Genomic DNA, 18,313 nt, shown 5'->3' with positions numbered 1-18,313 from the left:
CAACCCTGTCCTTGGGGCCCACTAACAGGCCAGGTTTGCAAGATAACTGAAATACATCACAGGTCATATAATTTGCTGATCAGTGATTGCATTATTCTAGTCTGCATCTCCCCAAGGTAATATATAAAACCTGGCCTGTTAGTGGGCCCTGAGGACAGGTCACCTACTTCAAGGAGCAAGATCTATCAAGGAGCAAGATGGAAAATTCTTCTTTAAACAAGCACATTTTCATAAGGGAATGTGGGTTTCATTCGGAAAACTACATTAATTCAAAAATCGAATGTAAAAATCAGAAATGTTGAAGTACTTTTGAACTACTACATTTATCGAGTCATCAAATCTACTGAGAATTTTGGTACAAATGTTTTCTAAAAACTCTACTAGTGTATGGCCAGCTTGAGGGACTAATGCTCTATATATATATATATATAAATTGCCCTATTTGACCCCCATAACTAATGTCGATTTACTATTTGCACAGTGCACTTTATTTAGAGATACTATCAATTAAATTATGGTGTTAGAGTTTTTTGTATATGCTAATCACAATTTATTTTATATAACACGGTATGTTGATATGTCAGTACTCAACATTTGATTTCTAGCGCTGCAACATTTACTGATAACTTTACTGATAAACTGTTAGCAGCTTCAATAAGGCTGGAACACTCTGGGGTGCTAAAGTTTCTCATTTGCAGAAAGAGAACTTCTGTAAAAAAAACATTGTGGATCTATCTGAAATGTGATATGAGAATTGGGAAAACAGTGGGATTCAGTATCAATCCCATGGCTACACACATAAAGTAAATTATTAGCTTTTTTTACTCTTTACTCTCTAAAGAGGGTTAGTGAGTGCCATCGCCAAGAGAGAATTCCCATTAAACTAATTAGAAATCATGTCTTATTATACAGTAGTGGGGCCTCCAGACCAGAAGGTACTCAGTTAATATGTTGTTTTTATATTTGGCAATGCAGTTTTATCTACTATGCAGGTGATGCAGCTGTAGGTTAAATAGTGTACATTTTACAATATAATTTTGCACACCATTTTAAAAGGGTTTTTCATGATATAGTTGTTTCCGGCTCTTCCGTTTTCCAAAGTAACGCATCAGGGTTTTAATTTAATCTTCCAATGTTTGCATTATTCAGTAGTATAACAAGCAGTACCATTACTTGGATCTCTGCATAACATTACAGATAAACTCTTTACCTTTGCAATATACTATTCGACTTATGTATAAGTCAACATACGTGGTGGTCTAGGGTGGTAGGACTGCCAGGGGTGGCACACCGTTATCCACACATCACATGAATGAAGGTCAGCACCAAATTCATATATAGTTTCATCTAACCACCAACGCCACGTCTTTATTGTTGCTGCCCTGTGCAGTTTTTGCATTTTTGTTAATGGAATAGTGTACTGTGTATATTACAGCAAGAGATCTGCAACCAGATTGCTAGCAGATTGCCACAGTAGCAGAGTAGGGTGCCAATATGCCCCAATGCCTTTTTTGTCTGTTCTAAATTGTATTGCCAGAGTGAGCTTTGTGGGCAAGGCATCTGATCTTGTTAATGTGATATGAAGTCTAATTAGTCCACTGGGGTAAGATGGGGCGGCATAAGATAGTTGGCCTAGGGGGCAGGAAATATAAATTCTGTCTTGTCTGCTTACTGTCTACCACAGTGTTCTTGTCATACAGATTGTGTAATAAGTTACATTACTTAGATTTTTGTTCTGAAAATGATCTAATTTATTAATAGTTACAATACTTCCTGTTGAAATTGTGAGTTGTTCCTGGAAGCTGGCAAACCATGCTTAATTGTTTGACAGTAAGCTAGACATTTCTAAATCTTTTTAAAATTACAGACACGTCTAACTGGTGACTCAGTGCTCTTTTCACCTTAATAGCCCAAATAACATCCACAGTCTCATGAACTTTTGGTTGCATTCATTTCCTCTTTTGTATTTAAATTAATCATAACAACATAATAACAGTTCAGTCATAAAAAAAACACTAGAATTTATTATTGGATGGTATTTAGTCTGCCACCTTTGCCAGTCACGCTATTTTTCCTAAATTCTTCTTTATGAAGAACAAATGAAAACTAAACATGGTAATTGCTTTCCTTCACTGTTATGAATGGAGAAGTCAAGGGGAAGAGTCATGACTCCTGTGTTTGCTAAAATCAGAATGGGTAGAACAGTACATGGGAGGATGGTAGGGTATTTTTTGGATGGGATTGTTCTTTGTATTATTGAATTCATTCTTTGTGTGTTTAGCTGTGTACACTTCAGTAATGTGCTATTTTTACTTGTTATACAGAATAAGAAGTTATTGTTGGAGAAGATTAAAGGGACATCCCAGAGGAAGAAGAGGGTAACACTAATTACACTGCTTTCTGTAACTGAGCAAAATGTGCCCAATAATGTTCTATGTTTACAAACTACCTATTGCAATTAAAGTAGAAGGAAAGGCTAAAATAATCCATGTTGCCTCCACACTGCTCTTATATTTACTGCATACAGTTACCAAAGAAATCTTAGTGAAAATACCTTTTTTTTTTTATCTGCTTTCAAGCATCATATGACCACAAAGCTTCAGTGGGGGAGTCTATCTGGCAGCTGGTGGGCTTTAATACTTTCAGGCCAGACAATGTCTTAAGCCTTGTACACGCTACTGTGCAATGTTAGTACAGAGATCTCCTCTTTGTGCTGTTGTGTTCTGATAGGGGGATGCCCTCCCCAACAGAGCACACTGGTCAGTGCTCGCAGCCATTGGCTGCAAGCGCTGATCGTATGCCAATCGGCTGCTTGTTTTCCAGCATGCCCATTTGACAGAAGCTGGACAGGCTGCTGTACACACTGACCAAATGTCGACCTCTTTTTGTTCAACTAGCATATATTCAGGCAGTGAGTACCAGCCTTTAGAGCTGTGACATCATCCCAATGGCATCCATTTTTTAAGGATTTAGCATCGTGTTGACCCTAAACATACCAATTGGAGCTCTGCAGTCACTTGACTCCTTGGAGGCATGTTAGAAAAGGATATTTTAATGGAGATTTCCTACAGACTGTATGCTGCCAATTTAGAAGAAGCGGGGAAGCAACATTTAAAACATGACTTACTCTACCTTGCCTTCTGCTTTAAATATTTAATGTTTTCATTAATAGAAAGTTTTTTGCATCTTTCAATGCTGATTAAATCTCTATCTTTAAAATAAAAAAAGTTTAAAGTGGCCCCCAGGAGCTTTATGCCATAATGTGCTAGAATGCATAGCATATTTTATACATTATGGCAGACTTGTCAAATGATCCCTTCCAGCACAGCTCTGTCGGCACTCTGGGCTTCCACCTTTTCCTGGTCTTCCTTATAGGTTCAGACTCGTAAGCCACTTGACTGGCCTCACCGTGATGATCACTGACCGGCCCATGATGATGTGATTCTCTTGCATGCGCACAGGAATCGCATCATTAGGGAACAAAGCAGTGTTGTAAACATACACTGAGCTGAGCATGCATAGCACGTTGTACATTAATGCTGTTTAGCAGTGAAATGCACTGTCATAAAAATCCACTTTGTCTGTTTGACCTCTGTTACTGACCTCTGTTACTGGAACAGAAAGGTGCAGGGAACCAAAAATGTACTGTTGTCACCAGAACAGGAAGTGAGTGTTTATCATCCAATGAGGACTAGTGATGGACGAACGTTTCGCCCGGCGGTCGTTTCGCGGCGAATTTCCGACATTCGCGGTCCGCACGTTCGAACGCCTTTTTCCGTCGTTCGCCGCGGCGGACTTACGTGTTTAATGTATACAAGAACTTTAACCTTTGGTGACACGTTTATCATGTGATACAGGACAGCCAATTGAGACATGACAGCACATGGACACTTGGACATTCCCCCTAACCTATAAATACACCCGATCCGGTGGCCATTTTACATTCTTTCTTCTGTTACGATAGGGACAGGTTCCTGTGTGGAGTAGGGAGAGATAAACCACTAGCTATTTGGTACACAAAAGTTCTTTTCAGGACTGGTATAGGTGTTAGGTGTTGATAGGTTTGCTGTGCTGCTGATTCTTGCAGCAGCCCGAGTGTCTTTTGTTAGTTTAGAGAAAGGGAAAGGACGGTGTATGCTACAGGGACAGCCAGATTAGTCTTTCATCATCATCATCATCATCATCATCATTAGCTGTTACTATCAAGGTCCACAAAAGAGCTGTTCCAGTAACCACTAATCGTTCTCTTTTTTTGCCAATTTGTATAGGGACAGGAAGGAAGCAGTGTTGTCAGGCAGTGAGGGTAATTTTAAAGACTTGCTGTTATTATTAGTTCCACAAAGGTTCTTTTCAGGACTGGTATCAGTGGTACAGTAATAGGCTTGTACATGTATAATATTCTTTCTTCCAAATATAGAAAGGATATTATACTTGACTGCTGCCCTTCTGCTGCAGTCTGCTAAACATTCACAACTCACTTGTTCCACAAAAGTTCTTATAAGGACTGGTAACTTGGTATAGGGTGCTACGGTACATAGGCTTGAGTGCGGTACAGTCTGCTGTTCTGTAAGGACCGCTATCGGTCCACAATAGATAGGGTTGACGTGCACCACTGCTGACCGCTGCCCTATACTGCAGCAGTCCTTCAGCGGTATAGGGACTGACGTACAGTCTGCTAAACACTAATACACAACCTGCTTGGTCCACAAAAGTTCTTATAAGGACTGGTAACTTGGTATAGGGTGCTACGGTACATAGGCTTGAGTGCGGTACAGTCTGCTGTTCTGTAAGGACCGCTATCGGTCCACAATAGATAGGGTTGACGTGCACCACTGCTGACCGCTGCCCTATACTGCAGCAGTCCTTCAGCGGTATAGGGACTGACGTACAGTCTGCTAAACACTAATACACAACCTGCTTGGTCCACAAAAGTTCTTATAAGGACTGGTAACTTGGTATAGGGTGCTACGGTACATAGGCTTGAGTGCGGTACAGTCTGCTGTTCTGTAAGGACCGCTATCAGTCTGCTGTCAGCGCTGTATGTCACGGTGCTGCTGTCAGCGCTGTATGTCACGGTGCTGCTGTCAGCGCTGTATGTCACGGTGCTGCTGTCAGCGCTGTATGTCACGGTGCTGCTGTCAGCGCTGTATGTCACGGTGCTGCTGTCAGTGCTCTGTATTACGGTGCTGCTGTCAGATGCCTCTATCACGGTGCATGTGTCATTCCGGTATGTCACGCTGCTGGTGATCATCTCCTGCACCCTCTTCTTTGCCTACCCTGGTCCCTGACCTTCCCTCTCCTCCATTGCCTTCATTAGCTCCATAGTCCTGAATTGTTAGAACAATTTCCCAAATAAAATAAAAATGCTTGTAGTTATCGATCCCAAATTCACCTCATACATGTATTATGTCATTGTCCAGATGGTGGGACTACGTTTTACCCCCTAATAATTACCACGTGGCCGCAAATTCGACATGAAGGTTTGCAAAGTTCGCCTCCCATTGAAGTCAATGGGGCCCGCGGCGAACGTTCGGTTTCGCGAACGTTTGGGTCCGTTCGCATTTCGCTTTCGCGAAACGTCCCGTCGGAAGTTCGTCCATCACTAATGAGGACGCCTGTTTTTGTGACAGATATTTAGGAGAGGAACACCCCTCAGTTTGTAAAGATTTGTTCTTACTTTCTGTTGAATGTCTGGCACAGTAAGCAAAGAGAAAGCTTGGCAATGGGATTATAGGTGGAAAAAATTAACCTGGTATAGGTTTTAACTTTCCCTATTCTATGCAAAACAAAATAAAAAGTTTTGGCTATGCATACACTGTATTTGTAACTAATGAAGTAAATTATCATGGAGCATTAACCTGATGTTAACAGTTCTCTGAACTTGGATACTTTTAAAACTAGAATTTTGTCAGCTGCTCTAGAAGTGTCGATTGTGTTAATACTAAAGCCAAACAAGGATCTCAAATATTGTGTGTTTTATAGACCAATATTCTTAATCAATGTTGATGTCCAAAACCTATATACACTGGTATTTTTTCGTGCTTGAATAATGCTTCTGTGAATATGCAAGCTGCACTCATGCAGTTATTTGAGGCCCTGATTAATCTCCTATAAGGTGCAGATTTCTATAAAATATTTAATTGGAAATTGACAGATTTGCCCCTTACCATTTCTCTGAAGGCACCTTTGTGGCATAACCCAGGTAAGGTGAAATTAAACAAATGATCAAATGTGACCAGATGGGCTAGTCATCAGCTTTCCTCTAATTTCACTTTTTTTTTTTTTTTTTATATATATATATATATATAATCTTTATTTTATTTTAAGCCATAGATAACCATGTGCAGACAAAAAGGTAAGGGGAAAGGGAAGGCAAAGTGCACCTCAAAACAAATACTGATGTCGGTAGCGCCATAATAGATTACACTATGAGCATAATTATTGCTAGTACAAGCCCATCCCTGTCCTAGATTTTCGATCTAAGTGGACATTCCCCTCACACTTTTGGGGAAGAAGAGAGAGAGCGCTCAATAAATCAAAGCAGATACCTTAAAGAATCACATAAAGTAAAGTAGGAACATAGAAGACATGAAAAAAAATATATACAAAAGGAAAAGAAAATTATATACAAGTACTGCTAAGGTCTTTATAAATTGGCAAACACACCTAGTTCACTGGCTGATGGTGTATATCTACACTAGGAACATCAATGCTAATTCTGCATCTAGTTCTGATCCTTATTCAGGATCCAGGTTCGCCTGGATAAGTTGCCCGAAGGCAGGATCTGCCAAAGTTAACAAGGCAACATCTAGACTAGAGGAGGCTGGGGCTTGTCCAGAGGTATGGCTCCGCCATGAGGACCAGATTTTATCAAAGCTCTTACGAGTTCCTTTGCATGTGGCCACTCATTCCTCTGCTTCCATGATCTTTATCACCTTCCCAAGCCAGTCCAACTCAGTCGAGACTCGCAAGCTCTTCCAGTGAATTGGTAAAGGTGCTTTGCGGCATTGAGGAGATGAGGGAGAGCACTGCGTTTATAGCGAGAGGGGGGATGGGGGGGGGCACATCTATACTTAGACTATCTGATATGCATCTGCAGACACCAGATCAAAAGGGTGAAACCAACGGACAGTCCCACCAAATATGGGGGCGTGTTCACCTCTGCCCGCATCCCCTCCAACAAAACTCAGAGACTGATGGGTAAATTCTAGCAAGGGAGGTAGGCACTCTGTACCACCGGGACAGCAACCTATAGTTATTTTCTACTGAGCTAGAGTGTGAGAAGGTACAAGTGGCACAATTGTTCCTCAGTGAACTCACACCCGAGATCCCTCTCAGTTATCCAGGGACCAAAAGAGGACAATTTCTCCCCAGAAGGAAACAATGGAAAGCCACCAACAGGCACTAGTGGTGATATTGGGGGAGGGGGGGGCTAGGGACCTATTTAGCCTGTCCCAAACTTTGAGGACATGTGTTGTAAGTGGGAATACCCAATCTCATAAACCCCTATCGCTCCGAGGCACCCACAGTGCATAGGATAGATTACGGCCTGCCATAGTCTTCTGAAGGGATACCTATAATTTAAAGGAGGTGTGAAATCTCCAGTTAAGAATGCGCTGCAGAGCAATAGCTCTATAATATTGTCAAATATTGGGGATGCCAAGGCCACCCAGTCGCTTGGGTCTTTGCGTCAAAAGCCATGGCTAGACATGGTCGCTTACCTTTCCAAACAAACCAGGTGAAGAGGCAGCAGAGCTCAGTAAAAAAGCATCTAGGTAGAAACACAGACACCATCTGCGGGATCAAAAGTACTAACACCAGAGCGAACAATAGGGGTGAAAGCAGGCACCCCTGCTCCGTGCCATTCCGAATGGGAAACTCTGTGGAAAGAACACCATTCACTTTGAACTGGGCAGTAGGGGATGTATAGAGCGCCAAGATCCAGCGTAATATAGAGGGACCCAGGCCCAGCCATAACAGGACAGCCCTGAGAAAGTCCCAATCCACCTGATCGAAAGCTTTCTTGGCATCGGTAGAAAGGATCAAGTATGGGGATGGGCAACTATGTGCTCAGGCCCAATGGACAAGCTGAAGATCTCTAATAGAATGATCCCTGGCCTCTCGGCCTACAATAAAGCCTGTCTGGTCAGGGTGAACTATCGAGGGGAGGAGATATTTCAGTCGCTTGGCGAGGATTTTCACAAAGATCTTTATATCTACGTTTAGTAGAGATATTGGAATATAATTTGGGGGGAGGGAGTGGTCCTTCCCCTCCTTAGGAAGAACCATGATGTGAGTCAATGAGGCACCTTTAAAAAACCTTTGGAAGCCACATATGTGCCTGCAGCTTAGTAAAAACTTCAGGTAGTAAGCTTTAGTAAAACTGTCTGGCCCTAGGCTTTTCCTGTTTGGCAGAGACTTTACAATGGCCAGCAACTCTGTTGTGGATATAGGGATTTCTAAGTCAGCCTGTTGTTTGGGGGATAGGTTAGGAAGGCCTGAGGAGGATTCATAGGCTTCAGTGCGTGACTGCTTATTTGCTGTGTCCCGAGGAGAGGAGGCAGGACCCAGGTTGTACAGGGCAGCAGCATAGTAATCGTGAAACATAGAAGTGATTTTTGACATGTGATGCACCGGTTTTCCCATCAGGGACTAAATTATGAACATGAGCAGAGGCGCAGTGTTTGCGAAGAGCCCTGGCCAACATCCTGCCACACTTGTTGCCATATTCATAGTACTTATGAGCAGCAAAACGTAACCGCCGGCAAATACTTTGGTCAAAAATTCTAGAGAAAAGCATTCACAGTTCCAATCTGGTGGTTAAGCGCCTCAGAATCAGCCCACCGCTTATGTTTCAGTTCAGTCTGCTGCAGAGCCAGCAGAACTCACTGGAAGTCTGCCTGCCTTTTTTTTTTTAAGAACCCCAGGCAATTAGGGAGCCTCGTACCACAGCCTTGTGTCCTTCCCAGGAAAAAAACTCTTGCTGACCTCCCCTGTGGCATTCTCTTCAAAATAATGTGTTAGGGTTTCTGTCACCCCCGCCATCGCCCTCACGTCATCTATTAGATTTTCATTCAGCCTCCACGTAATTGCACTTTTTAATCATTCCAAACCATGAAGGAAGGATTTGGGTGCTGGATACCTATCGATTTCCATATTTACAATTCTGACTGAGGAGTATATCATTACAAACTTTCTAATGCCGCGAACACACGTAGCCGACTATCCGACGAACTTAGTCTGGCGGACTTCCCGCCAGACTGTCCGTCGGACTTTCCGAACGGGCTACTTGCCCACACACGGCACTTTTTCAGCGGACTATTACGGCGTACTAAGTCTGCCGTACTATCCGCCCTACTTTTGAAATGAACGGACTCGCCCACACACGCGGAGGAAAGTCCGCTCATTTTGAGCGGGTCTCCAGGTAGGCGGGGCCCGCGAAGGAGACGTCGCTGGCCCCGCCACCTGGTTTGGACTTAAAGGGGAACCCCAACGCCGAAAAAAATCAGCGTGGGGTCCCCCCAGTTCCACATCAGACCCTTGTCCGAGCACGCTACCTGGCCGGCCAGGAAAGGGGGGGACGAGCGAGCGCCCCCCCCCCCTCCTGAGCCGTACCAGGCCGCGTGCCCTCAACATGGGGGGTGCCTTGGGGAAGGGGGGGCACCTTGCCCCCATGTTGATGAGGACAGGGGGCCTCTTCCCGACAACCCTGGCCGTTGGTTGTCGGGGTCTGCGGGAAAGGGGCTTATCGGAATCCGGGAGCCCCCTTTAATAAGGGGGCCCCCAGATACCGGCCCCCCACCCTATGTGAATGAGTATGGGGTATAATGTGCCCCTACCCATTCACCTGTGAAAAAAGTACCAAAAAAAAAAACACAGGGTAAAAATTGTTTATTGCACAGCTCCGGGGGTCTTCCGTCTTCGGGGGGTCTTCTCGTCGGACTCCTCCGCTATCTTCTTCTAGCTCTTTTGCTAGCGGAGGAGCCCGGCTTTCTTCCTCGCCGCCCTTCTTCCGACTTCGGGGGTCTTGTCCCCCTCTTCGGTTCTTCTGCCGGGCCACTGCACCTTCTTATAGCTCTTTTACAGGCGGTGGCCCGGTCTTCTGTCGTCGCCGCCTTCTGTTCTTCTGTTCTTCTCTTCTTCTTCTTCAGATGTTGCCTCGTCGAGTCCTCCGCTCACAATGGCTCCGACACGACGCGCAGCGATTTTCAGAATAGCTGCGTGGTGCACAATAAACATCAAACCGTTTTATTATTCTTTTATGCAATAAGCTTTGTCTCTGAAATGGAAAGATGCTCCCACCATTCAATTTTGGATGGATGTTAAAAATAAGGCCTTGCCCCTGTATAAAATTATATGATATATTCCTCTGCCCATAGAAATGCAACAAAATTTGATTAGGGTGGATGACAACAATGTCTATTGCTATAGTGGAGTGATATATTCAATGTGTATTAACACCTAATAACTTATTGTATTCTGAGTGAACTCTCATTTCATGTGCTACGAAGGTCCTTTTACTCTGAACTTATTGGAGTTCATACCTATGCAGTATTGCTTATATGCTGATTGCCACCATGTACATGTGATTGCTTATGTCTGCCTATCATTAGTCTGTGTTCTTCATCTGTTCATTTACTTTTTTCTTCATTTAATGTACAAAGCGCATTACCTGCGCTGGTTACAATATTAGTTGTAAACAATAATTCACAAATGTAATTTAACACATTGTGCTTGAACTGATTTTTTTGCCTTTTTATACTATATACATGACTGTGTATATTTGTGCCTTTTTTTCTTGTATAACTAAGAAAATGCTCATAAAAATTACCCTTTAAAAAGAAAACATCATATAACCTATTTTTACATTTTTCTGCTGTATAAGCACTGGTATGCTAGTTCTGATAAAGATCAATACATTTGCCAGGAATTTTCTACCATACAAGGAATTCTTTCTGACATGGTGTTTTTATATTTAGAAGGGCACAGCAATATATATTTGCATTCACTTACTATACAAACACTAAATACAGATATTTTTGCAATACCATCTATACTAGCAGTAAACAAATGCAAATGGTAGCAATATAGTGCTATTGGTACCAATATAATACTTTTAGTCACAATATAATATATAGGACTCCACTGAGAACAAAAAAAAAGCTATATTTTAAGAAAACAACGTTTTTAACTTTGAAGCCACCAATGTGGCACTTGGGGTGATGTGGCCCCTCGTTCGACCAGTTCAAAATGATTATTTGTAGTGCATTTTTTTAAAACTGAGCCAATGGCAATTAACACACACTTATCACATGCATCTTTCTTTATAGTATTGAATGTCTAATGTGAGGTCATAGAGCAGGGGTAGGCAAACTTGGAGAGATGGAAATCTACTTAAACAACACTGATGAAGTCAAAGATCACCAGGCTCAGTGTCCTGTTGTTGGGGCCGATTCACATCAGAACGGGATACCAGAAAGGCATGTTCCATTAGTGTTGAAAACTTACTGCCTTTGAGATTTACTGTGGGTGATGATACATTCTTAACCCCAAATGTAGAACACAAAAACGCAGTAGACACAAAAAAAAGTATTACAAGAGAGTGCATGGTTTGGGAGTATGCTCAGAATTCAGGGTTCAGTAGTGCATTATGCTCAGAATGCAGGGATCAGGAGTGCGTTACACTCAGAATGCAGGGATCAGGAGTGTGTTATGCTCAGAATGCAGTTATCATGAGGTGTGTTATGCTCAGAATGCAGGGAACAAGAGTGTGTAATGCTCAGAATGCAGGGTTCAGGAGTGCATTACGCTCAGAATGCAGGGTTCAGGAGTGCATTACGCTCAGAATGCAGGGTTCAGGAGTGCGTTACGCTCAGAATGCAGGGATTAGAAGTGCGTTGCACTCAAAATTACAGGATCAGGGTTGTGTTATGCTCAGAATGCAAGGTTCAGGAGTGCGTTGTGATCAAAATGCAAGGCCAAGTAGTGCGTTGCGCTCAGAATGCAGAGATTGGGGGAGGGGGGGGCGATGTGAGGGTGGTAGAGGGCACTGCTGTGGGGTGGCCCTGCCCATAGCAGTGTCCACTGCCTCCTTCACATCAACCCCCCCCCCCCCCCCCACACGCACACACACTAGTGTCCTCTTCCCTCCCATATCATCCTACCTATGCACAGGAGACTGGGAGGCAGCACAGTTCTGGACAGGGGGCAGGAGCTGGCAGAGTAACTTTTCATATTAATAAGATGGTAATTGGTTGCTTAGGACCTAGCAACCAATCACCTGTGGGTTAAGTTGAAAAGTTAACTTGGCCAGCTCCTCCCTCCGCCCTCTGTCCTGATCTGTGCTGGCTCTCGCACTCTGCTGTTCACTGATGACAGCGGCGGAGGAGGTGGGGTGGGGAAGAGAGAAGGACCGAAGACGAGGGAGGCTGAAGGCAGAGAAAGAAGCTGGTGTCGGTGGCGCAGACCCATTCCTGGTCTACCTGTCACATACCCACGATTGACAGGTAGCCCGCAATCGATGGGTCCTAGAGGATACGCTTTCCTAGTCAAATTGTTTTTCATCTAAATTCTAGACAAATGCAAAGGACACAATTTATACAGTTCTGTATCAATTAATATTCCATTAAATGTATTTTAGATGCAAGCATTGTAAGCAAGTGGATTTAACCTGGTATCAACCTTTTTTAGTCCCTGTACAGCAGAACAGACTAGGAAGGGGAGAAGCAGCACAGTAGCCAATTCGTTTTCAATCATTGGTCAAGCAATTTGCTGGGTCTCTCACGCATATAGTTCATCTAAGGATACATTATAGACTATGATATATTGGGGTTGCACTTTAGTCTAGTTTTAACAACTTTTTCAAATATATATACATACCAACAGTTCCCTTGTAGTAAAAAAAACATTTTTTTTTCTTTTTTTTCTTTTGAGGGTGGGGAGGGACAGGGTCTGTAAAGCAGCCCATAGATGATTCGAATTTCTTTCCTCCCACCACAGGTGTAAGGGAAGAAAATTGCTTGATCCCCCCCCCCCCATTGTTGATGGAGGGAATGCCTCCCACAGCGCTTTTGTGTTCTGGCAGTGGTGGGGGGGGGGATTGGGGGGGTAGGTGAGCCTTCCCAGCTGGCAGAACACAGTGATCACATGTAGGCCGGCTGGTTGTACACAAGTCGATCCATGTATAGCTGGCGTAAGTATTGCTGAACTGCAGCAAGGAAGATTAGGTTGTCTTCCCTGCCAGAAAGGGTGTGTGGCAAGGCTGTGTTATTCCCAGGAATGAATGGGCACAGAACACTTTTGTTTGCGTTTTTCCCCAAAAAAAGATATCTACAACATAGAGAAACCCTACTGGGCCATTGTGTCATACAAACTTTTTTAATTGCATTATAGCACAATAACAAGCTGAAGGACAAAGCGTTAGAGTAGTGTGACTTGACTGATTTCAGAAAAATAGCTATTGTATATACAGTATCTCACAAAAGTACGCCTCTCACATTTTTGTAAATATATTTTATTATATCTTTTCATGTGACAACACTTAAGAAATTGCACTTTGCTACAATATAAAGTAGTGAGTGTACAGCTTGTATAACAGTGTAAATTTGCTGTCTCCTCAAAATAACTCAACACACAGCCATAAATGTCTAAACTGCTGGCAACAAACGTGAGTAAACTCCTAAGTGGAAATGTCCAAATTGGGCCCAAAGTGTCAATATTTTGTGGGTCCACCATTATTTTCCAGCACTGCCTTAACCCTCTTGGGCATGGAGTTCACCAGAGCTTCACAGGTTGCCACTGGAGTCCTCTTCCTCTCCTCCATGATGACATCACGGTGCTTGTGGATGTTAGAGACCTTGTGCTCCTCCATCTTCCATTTGAGGATGCCCCACAGATTCTCAATAGGGTTTTGGTTTGAAGACATGCTTGGCCAGTCCATCACCTTTACTCTCAGCTTCTTTAGCAATGCAGTGGTCATCTTGGAGGTGTGTTTGGAGTCGTTATCATGTTGGAATACTGCCCTGTGGCCCAGTCTCCGAAGGGAGGGTACCATGCTCTGCTTCAGTATATCACCGTACATGCTGGCATTCATGTTTCCCTCCCCAGTTCTGGCAGCACTCATGCAGCCCCAGACCAGGACACTCCCACCACCATGTTTGACTGTAGGCAAGACACACTTGTCTTTGTACTCCTCACCTGGTTGCCACAACACATGCTTGACACCATCTCAACCAAAGAAGTTTATCATGGTCTCATCAGACCACAGGACATGGTTCCAGTAATTCATGTCCTTGGTCTGCTTGTCTTCAGCAAACAGTTTGCGGCCTTTTTTGTGCATCATCTTTAGAAGAGGCTTCCTTCTGGGATGACAGCCATGCAGACCAATTGGATGCAGTGTGCAGCATATGGTCTGAACACTGACAGGCTGACCCACTACCCCTTCAACCTCTGCAGCAATGCTAGCAGCACACATACGTCTATTTCCCAAAGACAACCTCTGGATATGACGCTGAGCACGTGCACTCAACTTCTTTGGTTGACCATGGCGAGGCCTGTTCTGAGTGGAACCTGTCTTGTTAAACCGCTGTATGGTCTTGGCCACAGTGCTGCAACTCAGTTTCAGGGTCTTTCTTAAACCTCTTATAGCCTAGGACATCTTTATGTAGAGCAACAATTCTTTTTTTCAGATCCTCAGAGAGTTCTTTGCCATGAGGTGCCATGATGAACTTCCAGTGACCAGTATGAGCGAGTGAGAGCAATAACATCAAATTTAACACACCTGTTCCCTATTTACACCTGAGACCTTGTAACACTAACGAGCCACATGACACGGGGGGGGGGGGGGGTGTTTAGATATTAATGGCTGTATGTTGAGTTATTTTGCGGGAACAGCAAATTTACATTGTTATACAAGCTGTACACTCACTACTTTTCATTGTAGGAAAGTGTCATTTCTTCAGTGTTGTCACATGAAAAGATATAATAAAATATTTACAAAAATGTGAGGGGTGTACTCACTTTTGTGAGATACTGTATATCTTCTGTGTATTTAAATTGTTTTCCCGGAGCTCAGCTTTGTTATGGCTTCACCACAATCTTCACACATATTGCACTGGGACCTTCTACCATCGCTGAGATACCCTTAATAAAATATTGTTGTTAGCCTTGTCTTAGAACACTGTAACCGGGTCACATACAGTACATAAGTATGATCAGAAGCTCTTTGTGGGATAGGACTGCAGTCTAAAGCTGGCCATATATGGGTCAAAATTCAACCTCCATGCAGCTCGTTCTTCTTGTGCCAGTGCGCATGGCAATGCGCCGGAAGGGACCAGCCAAATTTTGATCCATGTATGGGTGCTCTGGTTGTACACGTCGATCCATTGATCAACATGTGTACAACTAGCCCGTCAATTTTTCCCAAAAAAGTGCCGCATGTTATAGCCAGCAACACTAATTGTTGTGTTCTGCTGGCAGGGAAGGCTCCCCCACTGCCAGAACACAATAGTACTGCTGGAGGGATTCTCCCATCAACACTGACTGTGTTGATGGCACAATTAAGCAATTTTCTTTCCTTCCGCAAATAAAAGTGTATAATGTATGGCATGAAAAAAAAGATATTGTGATCTGTCAGATGCATCAAAATCAGATCATATGTACATGGCTGACTTCCCTCCAATGTCTGTAGGCAACCTAAATGGAAAGCATGGTAAATAATGGAGGCCATACAAAAAGGCAATTTTCTAGTAATCTCAAACACTTCTAACTTGCTTTCAATCACAAAAATATAGTAATCAAACAAATCAAGGTGATCGACTTCTAACAGGTTATGTATTTATATTTATATGTAAGGTGATTGCTTTGATTCATTCAAACTGTACTACAGTCCAAATCCGGTTCAAAATGGCTAAAATGGCTAGAAAATGTTTGCATGTATAGGCAGCTTAAATCAGACCCTGTGGTAAAATGCAAGCTCCCCATTTAATGTCTGGACCCTCTCCTTCCTCCTTTAAAATGCTAATGTTGGTAGATGTAAAAGGTACCTGTAATGCCGCGTACACACGACCGGACTTTCCGGCAGAAAAGGTCCGACGGTCTTCCCGACGGACTTTTGACGGAGTTACGACAGACTTTCGAACGAACAGACTTGCCCACACACGAACGGACCAAAGTCCATTCATTTTGAATGTGATGACGTACGACGGGACTAGGAAAGGAAGTTCAATAGCCAGTAGCCAATAGCTGTCCTTGCCTTGTATTTGGTCTGTTGGACCAGCATACAGATGGTTTTCCCGATAGGAATTGAGTCCATCGGACAGATTTGAAACATGTTCTATTTCTAGGAATTTTTTCTAGAAAAATAATCGGACTATCCGACGGAATGATTCGGTCGGACCTGTTCTGCCGGAAATTCCGGTCTTGTGTACGCGGCATCAGGGTAAAAAGTTTGATTTATACTTAACCCTGATTTAATCACCGTCCTTCCAGGAAGATATCTGGGAATGCAGAGAAGGCAAAATCTTGCAAGGAGACACCCTGTTCTATTGCAACAATGTCATGTTTTGAGATTTTAGCTGCTGTGTATTCCCCAGGATCTCATTAAGAGGAGTGTGATGCCCTCTCGCCCAGGCACTACGGATTTAACTTTTTTTTCTTTTTAAAGATCCGCTTATCACAGGAACCACTACGCTCCCGGAACCCACTGCAATCTTCTACCTAATCCTGGTTACCAAACCCACAGAAAATTGGCTGCTATTGAGACAAATATACATTTTTCAGTATGCTGGGAAACATCTGTGCACCATGATTACTTTTTCTAATACCTAGAATCATTTGTTATCTTTTGTCTTGTTAATATCTACAAACAATGCTCAGATCTTCTGCATCACTTTTTATTGGGCTGTGTGTGCCTCCCCCCCCTTAAAATATCTATTTCTGAAACTCATTTGAGGATTCTTGGATATTTGTTATTTTATATATTTAGATACAATATTATCATATGCCTAACATCGATGTAGTCTAAACTGTGTTTTCTATTTCCCTCTCACCACCCACTGTTCCCACTTCCAGATGGTGAATCCATACCTGCAGGGACAGAGACTGGACAATGTTGTAGCCAAGAAGTCTGTTCCACATTTCTCTGGTGAAGAAGAGGAATAAGCAGAACCAAATGAGTGAGCCGCCTTTGCTGTGATCCAGCGTGGCGTCCTATCTGCTGCTCCAGAGCCCCACTGACTGGCAGCATGTTTATTATTTATAGACCTGTGAATGGGAAACAGCTGGATTTATAACATTATGTTGTCATAGATAATAAAAAATATAGACTTCTGCTTTCTGTTAAATTAGGGGAACGGTATCTTTTCTTGTGTTTTTTTTTTTTTTGTTTTTTTTCTGTGCGTCCTAAAGAGGAAGTTTAACCAATTGGTTACTGCCAAACACTGTCAGTGTTAAGACGTAGAGAAAATCGGTTCTCCTTTCCCTAAGTGAACCTGTGCCTGCCTGTAGAGATGGCTGACTACTGTATAGTATCAGCATTGTATATTAGAAATAAGTGCAATAAAGTCTTCACTCTTCATATATGGCTCTTTGTAATGTCTGTTAAAATAAAAATAATCTCAAGTAACTGTGCACAGCTGACGTTCAGGACTGGCTGCTTTAAGTCCTTAAAGAGGATCTTAACTGAAAAGATGAACATATACTATGGTATATAGAACATTTAAACGTTTTTTTTTTATAGCTCTGGGAATTGGACAAAACCTACCCTTGAAACGAAACACCCCGTTATTTAAAGAGTTAAATGTTCATATAGTTTAGAGTGCATGGAAAAGAAGTAATATCAGTCTTATTCCTTGTTCCAGTAGGGTTCCTGCTGTGTGACTGGTCCTGCAAAGCCCCCTATCTAAGGTGCTTTGGTCCCCGGTCACAAGCTCATCTCGCATACAATGCAGGGTTAGAAGTACAAGATGACACCAAGGACCCTCCCACACCTGGAGCCTTGGCACTTGAGAACAGTGCTGGAGCAAGGAATAGGGTAAGTAATACACCTTATCCCTGCCCCCCCTAAATTAAAGAAACGTTTAACCCTTTCAGTGCATGGGGCACTACTTGATTACTTTAACTGTGTCTTAGCAGTTTCCTGAAAATGTACATTTTGCACATGAAAAATAGCAGTGCACTTCCTGGCATGTGAGGGAACCCATGCTCTTCTATGTCTACAGCCTCAGAGCTAAATGTCTACAGCGTGAGATCCAAGACATTGCTGCATCTGACTGAGATTTAGGGAATCACTACTGTGCTGCTCTCTGTTGGAGGC

The 18,313-nt window shown here is 43.0% G+C and overlaps 1 protein-coding gene across 3 annotated transcripts in view; it reads left to right on the top strand.

Moving 5' to 3' along the window:
• Positions 1 to 17,575, top strand: part of SCG5 (secretogranin V) — a 142,993-nt gene extending 125,418 nt beyond the window's left edge. For all 3 annotated transcript variants that reach the window (XM_077464748.1, XM_077464750.1, XM_077464749.1), the window contains exons 5-6: positions 2,325 to 2,378; positions 17,071 to 17,575. In XM_077464748.1, coding sequence (XP_077320874.1) covers positions 2,325 to 2,378; positions 17,071 to 17,160 — 144 coding nt within the window. In that variant the 3' untranslated portion in view covers positions 17,161 to 17,575. The remainder of the gene's footprint in view (positions 1 to 2,324; positions 2,379 to 17,070) is intronic.
• Positions 17,576 to 18,313: the final 738 nt, after the last annotated feature.

This window comes from Lithobates pipiens, unplaced genomic scaffold, assembly GCF_037356315.1.
Source record: "Lithobates pipiens isolate NorthernLeopardFrog02 unplaced genomic scaffold, aLitPip1_a1.2 Scaffold_30, whole genome shotgun sequence".
NCBI lineage: Eukaryota > Metazoa > Chordata > Amphibia > Anura > Ranidae > Lithobates > Lithobates pipiens.
Note: the sequence above shows the minus strand (reverse complement) of the source record. Positions and strands in the feature narration are given on the sequence as shown.